This window comes from Panthera onca, chromosome E1, assembly GCF_046562875.1.
Source record: "Panthera onca isolate mPanOnc1 chromosome E1, mPanOnc1 haplotype 2, whole genome shotgun sequence".
In the NCBI taxonomy this organism is placed as follows: domain Eukaryota; kingdom Metazoa; phylum Chordata; class Mammalia; order Carnivora; family Felidae; genus Panthera; species Panthera onca.
This window is the reverse complement of record NC_138352.1, coordinates 22,542,367-22,562,455: the sequence shown is the minus strand read 5'-3', so window position 1 is coordinate 22,562,455 and position 20,089 is coordinate 22,542,367. Positions and strand designations below refer to the sequence as shown.

General features: G+C 46.3%; 1 protein-coding gene across 3 annotated transcripts in view; it reads right to left on the bottom strand.

The window, feature by feature from the left end:
• Positions 1-12,254: 12,254 nt before the first annotated feature.
• The window catches only part of MAP2K4 (mitogen-activated protein kinase kinase 4), a 130,292-nt gene continuing 122,457 nt past the window's right edge, over positions 12,255-20,089 (bottom strand). For all 3 annotated transcript variants that reach the window (XM_060647248.3, XM_060647249.3, XM_060647250.2), the window contains 2 exons: positions 16,595-16,640; positions 12,255-14,879 (listed from right to left, as the gene is read on the bottom strand). In XM_060647248.3, the coding sequence (XP_060503231.1) occupies positions 14,766-14,879; positions 16,595-16,640 (160 nt within the window). In that variant the 3' untranslated portion in view covers positions 12,255-14,765. The remainder of the gene's footprint in view (positions 14,880-16,594; positions 16,641-20,089) is intronic.

The following is a 20,089-nucleotide window of genomic DNA, read 5'->3' as shown; positions in this document are numbered from 1 at the left end:
AGACCTCTCTCCCCATAGAGCACAACCTCACTGATCTTGTCCCTTACCTATCATATTTGATCTTCTCCTGACCATCCAGGTTCCTTCCCTCTTGCCTTCAAACAACAACAGATCTTCCCATGTAGGAAAGAATGTTCTCTTGAACTCTGGTGCTTTGCTTGGGAATACCCAAAATGAGACCTCAACCCTGAGTCTCCTGTCCAATGAAATACCAACAGTCCATAGTATGGACTGGTTGCCTCCACCCAAAATTCATATGTTGAAATCCTAATCCCCAATATGCTGGCAGTTGGAGACAGGCCTTCGGGAGGTAACTAGGGTTAGATCAGGCCATGAGGCTTGGGCCTTCATGGTGGGATTAGTGGAAGAGACACAATCTCTCTCTCTGCCTTGTGCCAACACAGCAAGAAGGCAGCTGCCTACAAGCCAGGAAGTGGGCTCTCACCAGGAACCAGATCTACCTGCACCTTGATCTGGAACCTTCCAGCCTCCAGAACTATGAGAAATAGAGTTGTTTAAGCCCCCCCGTCTAGGATGTTTTTGTTAAAGTGGCCCACCCTGACCAAGACAGTCCATGAACCTCTCCCCTCCTCCACAACTAGCTTTTCCCTGCCTCTCCCGTTCTTCCTTCTGTTACTGGTCTGTATACCTCAGTGCATTTTCTCTTCTGCCTTTCCTTCTCCTGCAACTGTCTAGTTCCAGGACTTACTGTGTTTCCCATCACAACATCTCTCAAATCTGTTCTCCCAATTCTAGCCTTACTGGCACCATCTTGGTCCAGGTCCTTATCATCCTCGGAATGAAAATCTCTCACAGCCTCCTAACTGGCCCCCGGCCCCAGACTCCACTTCCTCTGTGGCATCCTGCATAAAGTAATCTTCCTAAGCACTTATTTGGATCCTTTCCTGCTCAAAATTGTTTGTACCTCACCCGTGAAAGGGACAAGTCTTTGCAAACATGCCCTCAACCTATCTTCTTAGATGTGTTTCCCATCACACCCCCCCCCAAGAACCCTTCTGTTACTGTCTGGCCTGCCCTCCACCCACCCCCACACACTTCCTGCATGCCGACTGCTGTCTGCCTTGTGACATCGGACCCCGTCTCTGGGCCCGTGACTATCCAAGCCCGTAGGTACCGCCTCCTGCCTCATACTGACTTTCAAACTTGCAGGATCTGAGTGCAACACTTCCTTTGTGTGCAGGGTCTGAGCACGTGACGTCAACCTTTTAGAGCAGAGACACCCTTGCATCCTTCTCTGTAATATCAGGAATGGGGCTAGGTGATTGCTTGCTCCCAAGAGGGATCCTGTAATTGCCCCAAATCAAACAGGGATAAGTAAGCCAAAACCATTTTACTCCTAGCACGCCTTGCCTCGCGTTCACTAGCTGTGTTTTTAACTATAATTAAGACACGGCGTTAGGTGAGTTTCAGGTGTACAGCATAATGATTCAACAATCCCATATGTTGTGCAGTGCTCCTCAGGATAAGTGCCCCGAACATCTATCACCAAACAACCATATTACGATCCAACTGACCCCTATTCCTTACGCTATTCGCCTGCATAACCTCTTCAGTTCACAACCGGAAGTCTGTAGCTCTAAGCCCCTTTACAACTGCTTCACCCATCCCCCCCAACTCCCCTGGGCAACCACGCGGACCTGTTTTTCATTCTAGAAGGGGGAGGCAGTCGTTCAACAAAATGAGTAAATAGAGCCACAGAATGTTGGCTGGTAAGTGCTAGGGAAGCGGGGAGGCAATGCGGGGGTGGGGGGGGGGGGGAAGGTGCTGCAGTCTTTTAAAGAGAAGTGGGGTGAAGGTGACAAGGGTGTAGACGGGGAGGAAGACAGGGAGTGGGTGGCTCTGCAGGCATGGGGATCACACCAGGGCAGGCAGGTGACGCAGGAGGGAAGGGGAGAGCACTCCAGGACTGCTCGTGAACAGCCAGGAGGTCCGTGTGACAGGTGGGAAAGGAGGGATGGTTGGAGACCTCTGCAGACACCCCTGGGAAGGGCAGCCATCAGGGCCTGAGTGAGAGGGGACACACTGGAGGTCTTGGAGCCAAGGAGTGGGGGACATGCCCTGCAGAGAGTAAGCTGTGGGCGGGCACGAGCGGGAGGCTGGCAGGAGGCTTGGCAATGACCACAGACAAGCTGATGGTTGGCAATGACCACAGACAAGCTGATGGTGGCTGACATCATCATGGGAGCAGCGGAGGTGGTAAGAAGTGATGGGATTCGGGGTCTGGCTGGAAGGCAGGGCCAGCGTCTTTGTTGATGCATGTGGACCAGGAGAGAAAGAGAGGGATGAAGGGCAACTCAAAGTTTTAGCTGAATAAACTGAGACACGGAGCCATGCTTCACCAAAATAAGAAAGTCTGCTGGAGAAACACGTATGGGAGGAGATAAGAAGCTCAGGTTTAAATGACAGGAGATACCTCACAGGCTTCCAAGTGGAAATGTTGTATAAGAAGTCAGGTGGATGAGGGGCGCCTGGGGGGCTCAGCCGGTGAAGCGTCCGACTGCCGCTCAGGTCATGATCTCACGGTTTGTGAGTTCGAGCCCTGCGTCGGGCTCTGTGCTGACAGCTCAGAGCCTGGAGCCTGCTTCCAATTCTGTGTCTCCCCGCTCTCTGCACCGCCCCCCCCCCCCATGCTCATGCTCTGTCTCTCTCTGTCTCTCAATAATAAATATTCAAAAAATTTAAAAAAGAATAAGACTGCAGTCTTCAGATTGCCTGCTATTTGCATGACTGTGAGCAAATTATTCCTTCTCTCAGAGCTTCTGCACAAATGCAAAAAGGAGGGAGTGAACCAGATGCACTTTAACTCCCCCTCTCTGTCAGAAACAAAAATCCTAACCGTTCCTGAGAACTGTTTTGGTTTTTGGCTATATGGCTCCCCCAAGTGGTCAATGGGGTGAACGCAGCTCGCAGGTCAGGTCGCGATTACTGAGCCTACGCGTGTACTGATCATTCACCTACGGGTCGGACAGCATGGATACCATTTTAGATGCATTATCTCATTAAATCCTCACCAGAACATTACGAGGCAATTACTGTGTTTATCCCCATGTCACAGAGGAGGAAACTGGGACACCGGGTTCAAGACTGCAGCAGAAAGTGTCGATGCAGGGTTCACACCCGGGCAGTCTTAAGTGTGCAGTCTAACTCCCGACCATTGTACCCATTGGGATACGTCACTGTCCAGGGGTAAGAATGGATGAACAGCCAAGACCGGAAGAGCTTTCTCAGTGTTGGCACGTCACTGGGAGAGGTTATGAATGTCCGTGCACCTGCATGTGGAAAAAGTTGAAGAACCCGCCCACCCCGGCTCCCCACCTCGGGTCAGAAAGGATTTCAGCAGCCGGCGGAGGCCCCTGTGGAACCCAGAGCCTCGCCCTCACGTTATCAGCCACCTAACACAGGCCTCTTGTATCCAGCAGAACTGGAAAGAGTATTAGAAAGTGCATTGAAATTACCTTACTCTGGTTTGCTTGCTTCTGGGTGGTTCCGGAACATGCTTTTGATTTGAGGTTCAATTAAGTGACCGAGATCGAGCAACCAGAAAGTGGCTGGGCCTGGGGAAACCCAGGTCTTCTGGACCCACATCCCATTCTTTGTCTTCTCTCACATACAGTTGTTTAAAGATCGGTTTCTTTATTTTAGTAAAATTCACTCCTGTGGATGCACACTTCTCTGAGTTTTGACAAGGCACAGTCGTGCCTTCCAAATTTCAACTCCTTTCCCCGATGCGCCTGCTCTCGAGAGTCCACAGGGAGCTAGCTGCCTCTCGTGTTGTCTGGAGTCTTGGCTGTCGTCGGAGGGAGAGGGGATGAGCTGGAGAATGAGCCCTGCACCTTGGCCAGTAGCCTTCCAGGTGGTGGCGATATTTTGAAAAGAACGACCGATTTGCTCGTTAGCTGGGCTTAGGGTATAAGGAGGCGAGATGGTGCCCCCCGCCCCCGGCCCCAAAGCAGGTAGCGTATTGATCCTGGCAGGGCCCCCAAGGACGGGCTCAGACGCTGGCCCTGCAGGTTGCGTGGGGCTGTGGCAGCTCTGGGGCCTTCAGGACGGGGTGCCAGGTGAATTTCACTCTACACCCCCGGCCTCTAGGCCACAGATTTCTCTTCCCGTTGTAAGAGGAGCACTGGGTTTCCGTGTGGACATTCTCCACCTCGAAGGTCCCGCCCCTTGGACTTTGACTTGCCCATGACGTGCACAGCATGCTTTTGCTAACTCGGGGACGCTCATTCCTGTGTTCCGTTCAGCCAAGCATTGGGTGAACCCCACTGCCACCTGCTTCCTCATCTCAGTGTCTCCCTGCCCACAGTCCTGGGAAAGAACAAATGATGGGTCCGCTCATCGTTTTATACCAGGCCCTGTTGTGGGCTAGCCTAGGGTTGCGTTGATCTTGCCCGATCCAAGAAACCGTGGGAGACAGTGGAAGGCGGGGCCGCGGTCACCTCTGCTGCTGTCTGAACGCAGGGCACCCGAACTGCTAGTCTAGCCTAAGCAGAACCGCCAAGGCGCTCCCCCTACTCCTTCTGTGTTCCTGTTCTCTCGTATCTTTTTTCAAATTTGTTGTGAAATATTTTACACAGACAAGCACATATAAAAGATACATGTGCGGTTGAAAGAACAGAGCAAACGCCAACGACCCCACCATAACCCAGCTTGAGGAACTGATCGTTCATATCATCTGAGAGGTATTGGCCCGTCTCTGACGGTGTCTCCCAACCTCTTCGCCCAGAGAAAATCAGTATCCTGTGTTTTGAATCGATCATTCTTTTGGTTTGCCTAAGAGGTCTCCCGCCTCTGGATGTATTCTTAAAATAGGGTTTCCTCCGTTTTGTCTGGTTTTGAGCTTTATATAAATGGATTCACAGCTGATATGACCTTCTGTGATCTGCTTCATAGAGTTAAAGTTACACTTTATCAACATCCTCACTTTCAAGTCTTTATAATAACTCTTTTATCATACACAGATGTATGGTAAAAGATTACACACAGCTGTAGCAATCTGTATCTATGGATGCCTAGTTATACGTCGGCTACTGGTGGGCATTTGAGTGTTTCTGGGTTCTGTAACTACAGGCAATATAGACATTCTTACATGTTTTTCCTGCTGCACGCTGGAATGCTTCTCTGGAATGCAAGCTTAGGGGGGCACGGCTAGATTGCAAGTTAACATCACACTCGAATGATTAGATTATGGCGATTCCCCCCCCCCCCCCCCATATTTACATCCATTTGTACTCCCAAAAATAGTGTATGCGAATTCTCAGAGGACTTCATACCCACCAACGCTTGGTTTTGTCCCTCTTTTTCAAAGCTTCTAAGCCTACTGAGTGTGAAAACGTTGTCTCACTGTGGTTTTAATCTACCATGCCCCAACACCAAGAAGGTCAAGCTTCTTTTCGTATGTTGACAGTCTCCTGTTAAAACACCTGCTGATGTCTTTCCCCATTTTTTTATCGGGTCGGTTCTATTTTTCTGATTGAATCATGGGACTTTTTTATACACTGTGGATGCCCCGAGTCATGAAGATACTATCTTTCATGGTTTTCGAAAGCCTTAAAATTCTACAGTCTGTTGATATTCTAGATCCATCTAGAACTGATGTTTGTGTACAAATGTAAAATTAGGGCTCTCATTTCACTTTTTCTTTTTCATCTTAAAGACCTATTGCCCTAGAGCCACAATGTCACCGCTCTCCCCAGGGATTGCCCAGACTGTGAAAGTCAAATTTTAGGTATATGCATGAGTGGGGTCTCTAGTCAGTTCGTCAAGAAATGATATGCAGAATGACCCCCTCTTACTCTATTCTCTGGAAGATATGGCACGGTTTTGAATTCTCTGTTCCATAAATGTTTGGGGAAACCACCGCTAAAACCAGGCATCCAGTACGGTGTGGTTTTAAGGATTTTCAAACTGTGTTTCACTGACTTTAATGGATACACCACAAATGACTGGTCCAGGTACAGCCAAAGCTTCCTACTCAGTCCTAATGTAATTTCCACCTTTTCCTTCTTTATACGGTAATCTTGCCAAGGACTTACCCCTTCATTGCCCTTTTCGAAGACATAAATTTTGTCTTTCCTGATCCTCTCTACCACATTCTGTCTTTGGGTCCTCGCACATTCGTTTCTGCTCCTAATTCTGTTTTCCTTGGATTTACTCTGCGTTAAGCAAACAAAAGTCAGCATAAATATAAAAGATCTGAACAATAAAGTGAGCAATCTTGATCTGATACATCTAGAGAATTCCACATTCGATACAGAAAATAGATGTATACTATATATATATATATATATACACATACATATATATGTATATATACACACACATATATATATATACACATAGAGGGAGAGGGAGAGAGAGGGAGAGAAAAGTGTGACATTAAAATGCAAACCACTTACTGGCTCTAAAAAAATATCCAATTTCAAATAAATGCTACATATGTTACCATCTCTAACTGCAGTGTCAATGAATGACAAGTTAATAACGAAAAGATATTTGGAAATTTTTAAAATATGATGTAAAAGAATTCTTTGAGCAAAATAAGAAATCATCATAAAAATTGTAAAGAAAACCTAAAACAGAGTAATAATGAAACCTCTCTGTACTAAAATGTATGGGACTCATCAGCGGTGGTTCTTAGAGGGAAGTGCATAGCCTAACATGCTTACATTAAAAAGAATAAAGTCTCAAAATTCTTGAGTCTGACATCCATGTGGAAAAGTGAGAGAAATAACATTATAAACCTAGAAGTACAAGGTAAGAGGTAACCAAAATAAGAGCAGAAACAAATAGCAAAGAAAGCCAAAAAGCGATTTTCAAAATAATTAACTCAGTGGGGCACCTGGTGGCTCAGTCGGTTAAGCGTCTGGCTTCAGCTCAGGTCATGATCTCGCGGTTTGTGAGTTTGAGCCCCGCATCGGGCTCTGTGCTGACGGCTCGGAGCCTGGAGCCTGCTAGGGATTCTGTGTCTCCCTCTCTCTCTGCCCCTCCCCTGCTCACGCTCTGTCTCTCTCTCTCAAAAATAAATAAACATTAAAAAAATTTTTTAAACAAAACAAAATAATTAACTCAGCAGACAAACCTCTGGAAAGACTTATCAAAAAAAAAAAAAAAAGACGAGAAGAGCATCATGAAGGCAAAGAGGGAGTCAATAAAGCAGAGGTTAAAAAGGGAAAGGACAGTGTTAGTAATCAGATGCCAACCAATGTAGCAATATAGATAACATAGGAAAAACAACTTCCAGGAAATGACACAAAAAAGAATTCTTCCAAGTATATAAATCATCCTCTAAAGAAACTGACACCGTGATTAAAAATCTTCTCACAAAGAAAACATCAAGCCAAGACAGGTTTACCGGCAAAGATCTGAAAAGCTTTCAAAGGAATAAAAATTGGGGCGATCTCTTCCAGACAAGAGAAAAGAAACTCCAATTCATTCTATAAGGCAAATGTAACCTGATATAAAAAAAAAAAAGAAAAAGAAAAAATAAGTCTTACAAGAAAGGAAAATTATAGGATCATATCACTCAGGATTATGGATCTAAGAATCTTAAACACCACCAAGCTGTGTTTAACCTAGTAACTAATGAATGGTTTACAGGATGGCTGAATATTAGGGAAACGTAAGCACAATCCCCACGTGAAAAGATTAATGAGGAGGATTGCTAAGCGTGTCTACTGCAACATCCTCTCAGAGACAGAAGCCATGGGTACTTTCTTAGTGATAGTACCTGCCTGCTTCTGTCTACACAGTGCCTAAACTTTGGATACTCACCAGTGGCTGTGCGGTCAACTGAATCTATGTTGGCTTCTCTGTTTTTAGCAGAAATATGCCACAGATATATAAACCCAATTTTTCGCATGGCTCTGGGAAAACATCATCAAGGCAAGAGAGAATGAAACGCTATGTTCCACAAGTGTGAAAAAACTGGAATTGAAAGGCTTTTTTAACAGAAGAGTACAGACGCTGTAGGACAGGTACGAGGACTCTTCTCACTGGGCCATAAGGATGACTAGACTGACTTCAGATAACTCACAACCAAGGAAGGAAAGAGATAACCATAACTGAACATGATTAATGCTACACAGAGATATCACGAGAGAGAGAGAGAGAGAGAGAGAGAGAGAGAGAGAAGTGAAGCTCAGAGGACAGAATTGGGAAGGCTTCTGAGAGGGTGTATGATTTAACTCAGGTCTTTAATTCAGAGTAGGTAGGTGCTTTCAAAAGCAGGAAAAAAAAAAGAGTTCTGGACAGAAGGAACCAGCTTAGACAACAAGAAAGTACTGAAAAGCACAGGAGGTTTGGTGAACCATGAAAGTTTGTGAATGGCACAACAGATCTCTAAGGCAATCTGTCACCCAAGCCAGAAAACAACGTTCGTCCAGGCCCCCTCCCCTACCTCCTCCTTTACCGCACACATCTGATGAGGAGCCCATGGAGCTAATTCCACCCCCTACATTATCTCTTAAATCCTCTCCACCTCCAATTCCACTATTTTACCTTCCCCAACTTTTGCCTAGAATATTGTTTCTTAATTGGCCTTCAAACCTCCCCATTTCCAGCCTACATAGTCACTGAAATGATTTTCCAAAAGCACAGTCTGAGAGATGGAGACAGAAGCCAAAGCAGGCTCCAAGCTCTGAGCTGTCAGCACAGAGCCTGACGTGGGGCTCGAACTCATGAACCGTGAGATCACGACCTTGCCTAAAATCCCCTATGGTTCTCCAGCATGTAAGAGAAAAAGTTCATCCTTGGCATGTGCAATTTCATGTACGATTATGACCCTGCCCATCTTTTCACACTGGTGCCCTTCTCCTGACTTTTCCAGACTCCTCACTGGCTCTGAGATAGTGGGCAGATTACTAGTCACAGTGAGTCCGTTTCTTAATCTTTAACACGGAGATAATAGTTTCTACCCACGTGTTGAGGATTAAATAAAGCTATACATGGAAACACACATAAGCCCGGCCTTCATCCTGCATATCCCCAGGACTTATTAAAGAATTTTAAACAGAAGAATGACACAATTCAATCAGCACTTTACAAAGGCTGGGGCACCTGGGGGGCCTAGTCAGTTAAGCCTCCGACTTCGGCTCAGGTCATGATCTCGCAGTTCGTGAGTTCGAGCCATGTGTCGTGATCTGTGCTGACAGCTCAGAGCCCGGAGCCAGCTTCAGATTCTGTGTCTCCCTCTCTCTGCCCCTCCCCGGCTCTTGCTCTCTCTCAAATATAAATAAACATTTAAAAAAGAAAAGGAAAAAAAAAGAGAGGTGAAGGGCAGTCATGGGGATAGATTGAAGGGGAACAAGCCCAGAGGTGAGGAAGACCGACTAGGAGGCAGAAACCCACAGTGAGAAATGAATGTGTCACATTGTCAATCAGAGTAGAGAGAAACAAAAGAAACTAGAGAAAATTACGGGATCCAACCAAAAGCACCTGGCTCCTACCCAGAAGAAGAAGGTGAAGAGAAAGAGGTCCCCAGAAGGCAAGTCTCACAGAAAGGCCTTGACATATTCAGGAACAGAAGCTGATTCTAGCCAGTGCTTATGCTTTCTCTGCCCTCGGTTGAAACAACTCTCCACGCTTTGGACTTGGGTTGACCTTACAGAAACGGGCAGATGTGTTGGGACCCAGTCTTGCAAACAAAGAACTGAAGCTGCGAAATACCACCTGGGATCAAAAGCGAGCAGGAAGCGTGATGCTTCTAACCACACGCTGAAGGCATTTTTTCCAAAGAAATAAAAAATGTTTTCATCCATGGCTCCACGGACTGGAGTCAACGTAGAGTTCGTAAGATAGGAAGCAATTATGTGCATGTAACAAATCCTGGCTTAAAACATTTTTTTAGCCATCTTATGCACACACCTTCTTATCTGTTACGTTGTTGAATAGGAAACACATGGTTTCTCCAGAAGACTCTCAACAAAGCATCAAGAGACAGAGATGGTCTGCCTCTGCCCAGGCACTGCCTTACAAAAGCTACCAAGTTCTTGAAGACTGGTACCCGGCGTGTGGGACTATCTACCTCACAGACTTGCATTCGCATTGAATCTGTGCAGAAAAGCTAGGAAAAACCAGAAGTCCTGTTTTCCAGTGCTTCAGCAAATCAAAGGCTGATAGAAATCTGATTCCTTATACATCATCCTTACTCAGTTGTGACTTCACACTATGCTCTACAGATTGATAATTTCAGATGGCAGAGTCACATTTTACATCTAAGAAGTAGAATACACTTTGGCAGATCCTCAGGAAAAGAACAAAACAAAAATAAAAACGCTAACGCAGACGTTGCGTTACCTTGTAATGATTTCAAGGTTTGAGACGAGAATTCTTGGATATTCGTTTATCGGAAAGATTTCCTGGATACTCGTTTATCTGAAAGAAATACATCAATTTAGTCCGTAGCAAATTCCCAGAAGGTACATGGAGGCTGGTGGTTCAGACTAACGGTATTCCTTACGCGCGCACTCTCACACCAGCTTTCCATCACATGCGCGTGTCTTAAGAGTGCACCCTAAGAAGTGAGTCGCTCGTGCTATTGGATTTTCCCTCGGTCGACTTCATGAGGTATTTTAAGGAGTTGACAAGTTCAAGATCAACAGTTCTTAGGTTCTCCATCCCTCACACCCCGAGTAATAGGTACAGATGCCATGCATGTGCCTGGTGCACCCAGCCCTGGTCGAGACCTGGAGACCGAAGTCACCTCTGGACCTCCGAGACAAGGCGGCCAGTGTTCCAGGACGCTTCCAAGCCCTTCTGGGTCCCGTTTCTATCCTCCCGCAGCTAAGACACATGGAGGGAACCAGTAAGCGAAAAGGCACTTTAATACTAACTAAAAGCCATCACAATTTCCTCTCCTGCCAAGTCCCCATTACCAGCGACTGCCACACGATGTCATCATGCTGATAGGGATATGAAGGCCTCTGTCCTGAATCCCGGGGGTGCTACACCTGACGCTGCCTTTGTATTGGCCACTAAGCCCCACTGGGCACCCCCCTCCAGAACCTCTGAGGTCAACTCATCCCCAAGACAAAGAAGCTGGCCTTGGTCAAGTTTATGAACAGAGTTACCCCAGCTGGAGTTCCCTCTCCCTCTCAACTCCGGCCTGCTTCTTGGGTGACAGTTTTTTGTTTTCTTAATTAAGGTAGCATTTCCTACAGTACATGTCACAGACGTGGATTTGAGTCTCAGCTCCCCTCCCTGCTGCTACCGGAGCCACAAGTTTACTTCTCTCAGCCTTGTTTTTGCTTTCGTTTTCCTCTCTTCTATCTAAGACGAGACACTACAAACTGACTTTGGAAGGCTACAGTCAGGATCAAAGGAGATGAACACATACAGGAGAGGCAGGTTGCTCACAGTCTATTTCCCATGACATTGTCTTGCACGGCTAGGGTCTGGAAGCTCCGCGGGGTATCTTTTCCCCTGGCAGCAAAGGCGTAGCTGGGGAGGCTATCTACGGCCATTGCCTGGAGAACGTTTGATACTCACCTACTACAGCTGGTTCCAGAACGATACCTCCTGCAGCTCAGATCAGGTTAGGAAACAGGCACAGGGGAAGAGTGAGGCGCTGAATCTGCATATGATCAATGAGTCAGGATTTGGCCAATAGCCGAGAGTTGCTAATGTAACAGATACATTCAGCGCTGGAGCTTTGAAGTTCTTCCCTCCCCCACTTTCCAGGCTCCCACGGCTTTCTGCTCAGCAACATCTATCCTCCCGCCCATAAACCTCTCAGGTCTGACCTCCACAGGCCTTTGGCCCACAAACCTCCTCCCCACCCTTCTCTCTAAAGTAGCGGTGACCGCAATCTGAGCTGGTATCCGGTGCTCACCCAGCAGCGACGGCACCAGTGTGAGGCAGGCTGGGTTCTTACGAGCTGTGTACCTCCACCGTGACACAGGTTGAAGAACGGTACCCTTTTCCTTTAGCATCGAGAAAGCCAGGGCAGGTGAGGGCAACCAACAAAGGAGCAAACTGGAAAAAGAGACTGCATCACACCCACTCAACAGGTGCTTCACGAATACCTCTGTGGTTTCAAGAAGAGTGAGCAGAGAGAGAGAGAGAGAGAGAGAGAGAGAGCAACCACAAGAAGGGAGGAGGGGAAAAAAAAAAGGAGCCATAAACACTTCCAGAAGAAGGGAATTTGTCCCAATGTGAAATGCACAGATAATTTAATGGAATTTACTTGATTTTTCCCCTCTCAGGGTCTGACTTCAGAAAATCAAATTACAAAGTCATCATCACAGCCTAGATTTATTACAACTGACCTGCAGGCAAAGGGTAGAACTATTACATAAACACTTCGATTCCATGTATATATCTTAAATAGAGGAGGAATTCAAACAAGAATACAGGATAAAATATTCCAAAGCTCCAAGAAGCAATTATGTTACTGAGCTCCATTTTTACAGACAAATAAGGCAATATCCCTGCACATTAGCTTTTTGATAATTTTTATACATTTTTTTCTATGGTACAAGAGAAAAATAACCAGAGCTCACAATGTACAGTCCTTACACTATTTTCACAGTTTGTGAACACTATACACCCTTTTGTTTTAATAAAGATACATTGTAATAAACTCCTTGCCCTTAAGTTTATAGTTTATAATAATCTATGATTAATACACTAAAATTGCCTTTTTATGTGGTTGTCCACACAACAGAACGGTCAGATTAGCTCCTGGACAGTCAGAATTGCTTTGATCTCCATGTGTCTAATGGCAAAGTGACCCTACGCTGAGCCAGACGGGAAGTTGACAGCAGAGAAACAGATTCCTCTTGAGTCGCCGGGGGCAACGGAGGATGATGGCTTGGTGCGGTCGAAGGAAGACGTGCAACGACGTCTCCGTTCAGAACACTGGGAAGTCTAAGGTTTGGGGAGCCAGGGCGGGGGGAGAAAAACAAGGAGACTGGGCAGGCGGACCAAAGTGAGAAATCATTTCTGAATTCTGAAAATGGACAGGGACGTAACCTTAAACAGCACCGTCTCCCCTCTATCATTCTATATCGTTTGCGACGGCCACCCTGGGAGGAGACATGTCGACACCTGCCACCGCCTGGTTCCTGGATGGCACTGTGTGCCTCTCGGCCCATGGCCGTTTCCTACCCAGTGTGCCTGAGCCAGTCCCAAGGGCTGCTTAACTGTTACACGGAACCCAACGCTCGGTGCCGGGGAGGCCTGAGCGAAGCCTAGGGAAGACCCGGCTAAGGGGTAAGTGAGGCAGCATAGCAAAAGAGAGCAGATTCTAGGGGTGGTTTTGGGCTTTGGGGTTTTGTGGGTTTTTGGTTGTTGTTGTTGTTGTCTTTTTTTTTTTTTTTTTTTTTTTGTAGAATTCCAATTCCAAGAAACGACAGTGACCTGTGCCAGAGACTCTCATGAGTGACGAGCTTCTCTAAAGACTGCCATTACAGACCCTCATCTGGTCAAATGTGTCTCTAGAAGATGCTTCCTCATCACCTACCACATCAGTGGGGCCCCACGCTCCTCAGCCTTTTACACGTTAGAGTGCAGGAGGGATTTGGGGCTAAATATCCCGGATGATTAAAAATGGTTTTGATATGGAGGGGTGGGGGGTAAAAGGCAAAATATTGGACTGAGCAAAAGTCAGTTAGCGGCAACAGACCACATGGGCAGGGGGAGGGATCCAGAAACCGAAGATGTGGGCCAGTGCGGGCAGACGACTGAGGTTTGGTCTCGTGCTGCCTATAAGCAATCTCTACGTCATCAGTCAAGGCACATCGCTTCTATAGCTACTTCTCCCTGTGAGTGAGTTATGATGGCTAAAGTATCAGGCTTGGGACCCAGGGGAAATACAGGGTGCTGTAAGTTGTTCCAGATCGGATGCTAGAATTGGAAACACCCGTAAACTTGGCCCTCAGCACGTTTTTCTTCTTTCAGTCCTGGTGGTTTGTGGCAGACGGAACATCAAGTTGGCAGGACACCAAACTTTGAGAAAGAAAATTCTTAGGGGCAGCACCTTCTGTGACAAGTGGCAGACTCCTGAGTCTTCCCGATGAAGAGAAGGACTAGTCAAGGAGAAAAGAACACGTTCTGTCCTGTCTCCGTATTTCAGGGTTCACCTCTTTGAACGCAACACGGTTTTTGGTAAAGAGAAACTCGTTCTAATTTAACGTGATATTTCAAACAGGAAATTTGGCTGAGCACATCGATCCCCGAACATCGACCGTGACGGTGAAGCAACAGAGTATCAAATCAGTAAATCTATTGCACTTGGTGAAGAGAGAAAATTAAAATTCCTCCTTTGTCTCCCAGCTCCAGAAGGCAATGCGTCTCGTTGGCTGTGCAAACCCTTCTCGCTCAAGCCCGAGTCTCTGTGTTCAGACGTCGTACATCCATCACCGTGCGCTCCCAGTTTCTGGAAGTCTGACAAAACACCATTCCAGTAGCTGCGTCTCCAGGTTTTGAGTCTAGAAATGAAGTTAAGATGTGATCTGATCACAGTCAATAAATTGATCGTACGGACTTCCACATGTCACGGACACGTCCGTCACAAAAGAGCAGGGTGAGGTCTCTCTGACCAGCACGAACACTGTGTGATCAATCGGGTATCACGGGGATGCATGTCTAGGTGACAGGAGCATACAGACAGGATGGAAACGAACACCAATCTCACTGCACGTGGTGTCTGGGCAAGCAATAAAAACACTGTGATACGGGATGAAAATTCTTTACGTCTTGCCTCCTCTCAGCCCTTTTTCCTAGAGTCTGACGCAGCAGCGAGATCAGTCGACGTACATGGGGGAGCTGGGAGTGGCTGGCATTTGATCCAGGATTTTACAAACGTAGCATGCGACCTCTACAGTACGTTCTTCATACATCAAAATAAAGGGATGTTTCTGCAAGAAAAAACAAAAGATGATCAGAGTTCGTAGGGCAGCCCACACTGAGCTTTTCCCAATTTCGATACAGCACGGGACGGAAGGCTCCCACCACATAATGGCTGTGAAATACGGTCACGCCCGTTCCGAGAGACGGGTTAGTGGGTGTGGGCGAGCCCGATCTGGAAGAGCCATCCTGGCAGTGAGGTCAGGAGGCTTCTCTGCACACCGGGGAGGATTTGCTAGGCAGACAGCAGGAGAGCTGTTCCTCAGCCCCAAACACAGCTGGAGACCCTGCCACCGTCTGAGAGCCAGGAAGAGCCACATGAGTATGGGTTGCCATTCCCCGTGGGACACACGCATAAGCTTCAACCTCCCATATCCCCCATGTGCAGAAGGATCTTAGAGAAGAGGCTGTCTCAGTGCTCCAGACCCTGCTCTGAAAGAGGCTCGACAGAATCCCATCCTGTGAACTTCTGCCCCCGTCCCCTCCGAAGCCACCAGCCCCGTATCTGCGTCACAAGCCCACCCCTTCACACATCATCTCTACCAGTGTTTTTCTTTCACGGCTTCTCTAAGTATGTGGGCTGGATATCTTCGGAGCCCCTGCTGGCACCAACCAGAAGTTTGACCTAACACCCTGGACAGCTAGGCAAGGGGGTCCTTGCTTCAGCTATCACCACATTATTGATTAGGTCACAGCATTTTGTTCACTGCCAGGACCGGAGCCATTCCAGCGCTGCTTAAAACAACCAAGTCCCAGGGATGGGTGAGCTTTTGAAGAAATGGGAATTTGCTGGATGATGTAAATTTGCATTGAGAGAGTTTGATACAGAATAATTTTGAATAATTTTGTAGGGGCAGCTTGGTGGCTCGGTCGGTTAAGCGTCCGACTTCGGCTCAGGTCATGAGCTCATGGTTTGTGGGTTCGAGCCCCGCGTTGGGCTCTGTGCTGACAGCTGAGTCTGGAGCCTGCTTCGGATTCTGTGTCTCCCTCTCTCTGCCCCTCCCCTGCTCACGTTCTGTCTCTCTCTGTCTCAAAAATAAATAAAACATTAAAAAATTTTTTTTAAATTACTTAAAAAAAAATAGTAACTTTGTTATACACACACACAGGCCACGCAGTGGAAGGTGGCTCCTGAAATGAATGTTAAAATTCTGGGGGGTAATTTTTATGACATGTCAAGGCCAAAATTTTCCATGAGAATCTAGCCAAAAATTAGGAGGAAAATGTAACTTCAAATTTTCTCTTTCCAAATACTGGTTTCAAACATTATTAAAAAAAAAAAAAACACTCAATGGTGGGGTGGGGGGTGGCGGTGGGGGTACCTGGGTAGTGGAATTGGTTACGCATCCGACTCCTGATTTTGGCTCAGGTCATGATCTGGCATTTGTGAGTTCGAGCCCGGCGTCAGGCTCCATGCTGACAATGGGGAGCCTGCTTAGGATTCTCACTCTCTCTCTCTGTCTCTCTCTCTGTCTCTCTCTCCCTCTCTCTCCCTCTGTCTGCCCCTCCCCTGCTTATACTCTCTCTCAAAAATAAACATTAGAAAAAATAAAATTATTAAAAACATAATAATAAAATACTCAATTAGGTCAGGCTATTTGTTGAGAACACAGGAGACCATTACTTGCTTAGAGAATGAGCATGCTAAGAGCATTTGGGCAAGGAAATAACTAAAATTCCCAAGGTCTCATACAAATAACTAAAATTCCCAAGGTCTCATACTTACCAGAAGTTCTTTATACTTTGGCCTTTTGGATTCATCCTTCGTAAGGCTAAAATAACAGAAAAATACCATTATTAAAACGGAAACACAGTTACCCAAGGGCTTTTCTTTTCACAAGTGAAGTATCACAAAAAATCAGTTTTTTTCCTTCAGATACAAAAGGAACAAAGAGAACAACCTGCCAGATGTACATACACACACACACACACACACACACACACACACACACACACACTGAAACAATTTATAATCTAAGGATTTGTCCTCAGGATATTCAGTGTAGAAGCATTAGTGGAAAACAAGAAGCAAGTTAACTACTGATTACAGCACAGCTGCGAATACTACGAATAAAAGTACGAATGTGTGTATAAAATCGTGTGTATGCACGTGTTTTCTAAATACATACACGAGTATTTATACTGACACCACCTAAGAGAAACCAGAAGTCTGGGAAGTAAACTATATATAAATTTTACCAATTTATCCTTAGATTTTTTTTTTTTTTTTTAATTTTTGCGCTCTGTATTTCAATCCTGTGTCCTTTGGTCCAAACGTGGAGAGCACCACCACCTTACTAAGGACTATATTGATATAATAAAACACTCTGCCCTGATATTTTTGCCTTGAATCCTACCTTGTCTAATTAATGTGGCCAGAAGTATTTTCATGTTGTTAATATTTACCATATTGGTCTGGGACGATGTATCTTAATCACCCCTCTCCTCCAATCTCAATTAAATTCTTTTTTTTTTTTAACTCGCAAAAGTTAATTAACACTGACAACATAGTTCATCTATTTCTTTTTTCTAATTAATTGATTTTTATTTATTTTGAGAAAGAGACAGAGAGCAAGGGAGGGGCTAGAGAGGGAATCCCAAGCAGGCTCCGCACCATGAGCATGGAGGCTGACGTGGGCTTTGAACCCATGAACCGTGAGATCATAACCTGAGCTGAAACTAAGAGTCAGGCCTTTAACCGACTGAGCCCCCTCACCTGTTTCCAAACTCAGTGCTGTTTTCTATATTCCATACCTTCTGGGCGGGATGTGGTGCTGTGCTATGGCGACTATACCTACACCGAGTTCTAGTATGAAGGGATTCTCCTGGCAGACAACCCTCAGTGGCCAGCCTCTTCAGGATGACCTTGGCTGAAGAGACCCACCTTAGCCTCCCTGGGGCAGCCTGAGCTCATGACTGCTGCACAGAGGGGCAGGGAAATCAAGACCCTCATGCACGTGAGGCCAACCCTGGAGGGTCATCCCAGTGGTACGCCTTGCCTGTGGAGGTCTTTGTTAAGATCGCACTGCAGGCCAACTTCCCTCTGCTCCTCTAGCTTTTGATGGCAAGGTCACTGCCATCTCATCTGCTTCCCACACACTGATCTCTGCCTCAAAAGCCTGGCTTCTGGGACTCCTGGGTGGTCTCAGTTGGTTAAGCATCTGACCTCGGCTCAGGTCACGATCTCACAGTTCGTGGGTTTGAGCCCCACATCGGGCTCTGGAGGACAGTGCAGAGAACTGCTTGGGATCCTCTCTCTCCGTCTCTCTCTACTCCTCCCCAAGTCACACTTTTTCTCACTTTCAAAATAAATAAACTTAAAAAAAAAAGAGAGAGAGAGAAAAGCCTGCCTTCCAGGGAACCAACCTGCAACACCCTTCTCCTGGGTTCACTCTCCTTCTGGGCCAAGTATATCTTTTCAAGCAATCTATGAATGGTAAACTCTTAACTCTTTCCATTCCTGGAAAAATCTGTATTTCCTCCTTATTTTGAATTATAATGGAGTGCCGACGTATAAAGCTTTAGGACAAGGCTAACAATTCTTTTTCCTCCGTGGAAAGAAGGAGCTATGGCTCGTTTCCTGGCAATTACTGTGGCTCATCGCAAGTTCGCTGTCAGTCTAATTGATTACACCTTCCCAGACAGTCTACATTCCTGCTAACTTCTACATTACTGTTCTCCACTCGTCCTTCAGGGCATTTAGACACACACTGAGATACCTTTGTGTATCCCACACGGCACAGAGACTCTGACTCCAAGCTGAGAACATCAACTCTCAAATGCTTCGCCACATGATCTCCAATACTGCTTCTCCAACTTCCAGAATTATGTTCTGTCATGTTCGCTACATCTATCTTACCAGTTCCCCTTCTGTTCCCCCTGGTGCTCAACCACTCTTTCACGCAGTTGAATCTGTGTCGTGTTGGGAAATCCCTGTGGCCTATCTGCCAACTTCCCCAACTCTATCCCCAGTTGTTTCCGGCCTAGAGTACATCAACTCTGCGGTCTTTTGTATCGACGGCTAAGTTTTTTTCATTTCTGAATCTCTGCATCAGTTTTCATAGCCAACGGTTTATCATTTCTGTTTCACTTCTTTCTCAGCTTTCTAAAATATTTTTTTAAGGCTTATTTATTTTTGAGAGAGAGAGAGAGAGAGAGTGAGAGAGACGCAGAGCGCAAGCAGGGGAGGGGCAGAGAGAGGGGGAGACACAGAATCCGAAGTGGGCTCCAGGCTCCAAGCCGTCAGCACAGAGCCCGACGCGGGGCTCGAACTCAGGAACCGCAAGATCATGACCTGAGCCAAAGGCGGACGCTTAACTGACTGAGCCCCTCAGGAGCCCCACTTCTTTCTCAGTTTTCATCGAACTTACACCCTCATTTCCTCGGACAGCCTAAATATACTTGTTTTATTTTGAACTGTATTTTGGACTAGTCCATAAGCTCAGCTTGATTTAAAGTAAATTCATGTTTTGTTTTATTAGTTGATTTTTTTTTTTTTTTTTTTTAGCATCAGACTCCATGTATTTTGGAATTCTGGCTTGCACGGTGCGCACGCTTATGCATGCATTTGTTTCGCAAATCTCAGGGTGCCTAGCCGGTACTACAAACCGAAGCAGGAGCTAGAGCTAGATAGAGCCATTTCACCACTACTGTTCCTTTTTGGGTCCACGGCTACAGAACAAGGTCCCCTAACGGCTCTTCGAAGTTCCAGCCCCCTGCTGATATTAGGATTATTATAGATCCAGTCCTCTGGTTACACAAACAGTATCTATGCCCTTGCCATTCTGTGTCCCTGCAGCACGCGGTGGCCCAGGCAGTGACTGACATGGGCATGTTTTCACTCCCCAGATCCTGATTTCTAGGCAGAGCCCAATTCCTGTGGATCCCTGTCCAGAAAAGAGCACTTGTCGACCTCTGATCGTGCAGGAAGTGATGTCCTGGGCAGAGCAAGGCCAAGGCTTCAGATCTCCAGAGCATTTCCATCACATCGGTCATCCACACAGATGTTTACTTCGTAAAGCTGCCACAATCTTAGGTTTTTGATTTTTCGATGTCAACTACTGTAGCAAAAAGCTGCACCAACGTATAAACGCATGATGCCATTTGAGTAGAAATGTTTAACCAAATTCTTACTAACACTGACGATCTTCTGTTTCAGAATTACTACTGCCATTAGTTTGGTCCCACTTATCACGTGAAACCCAGCTAGTTAAACCCCACG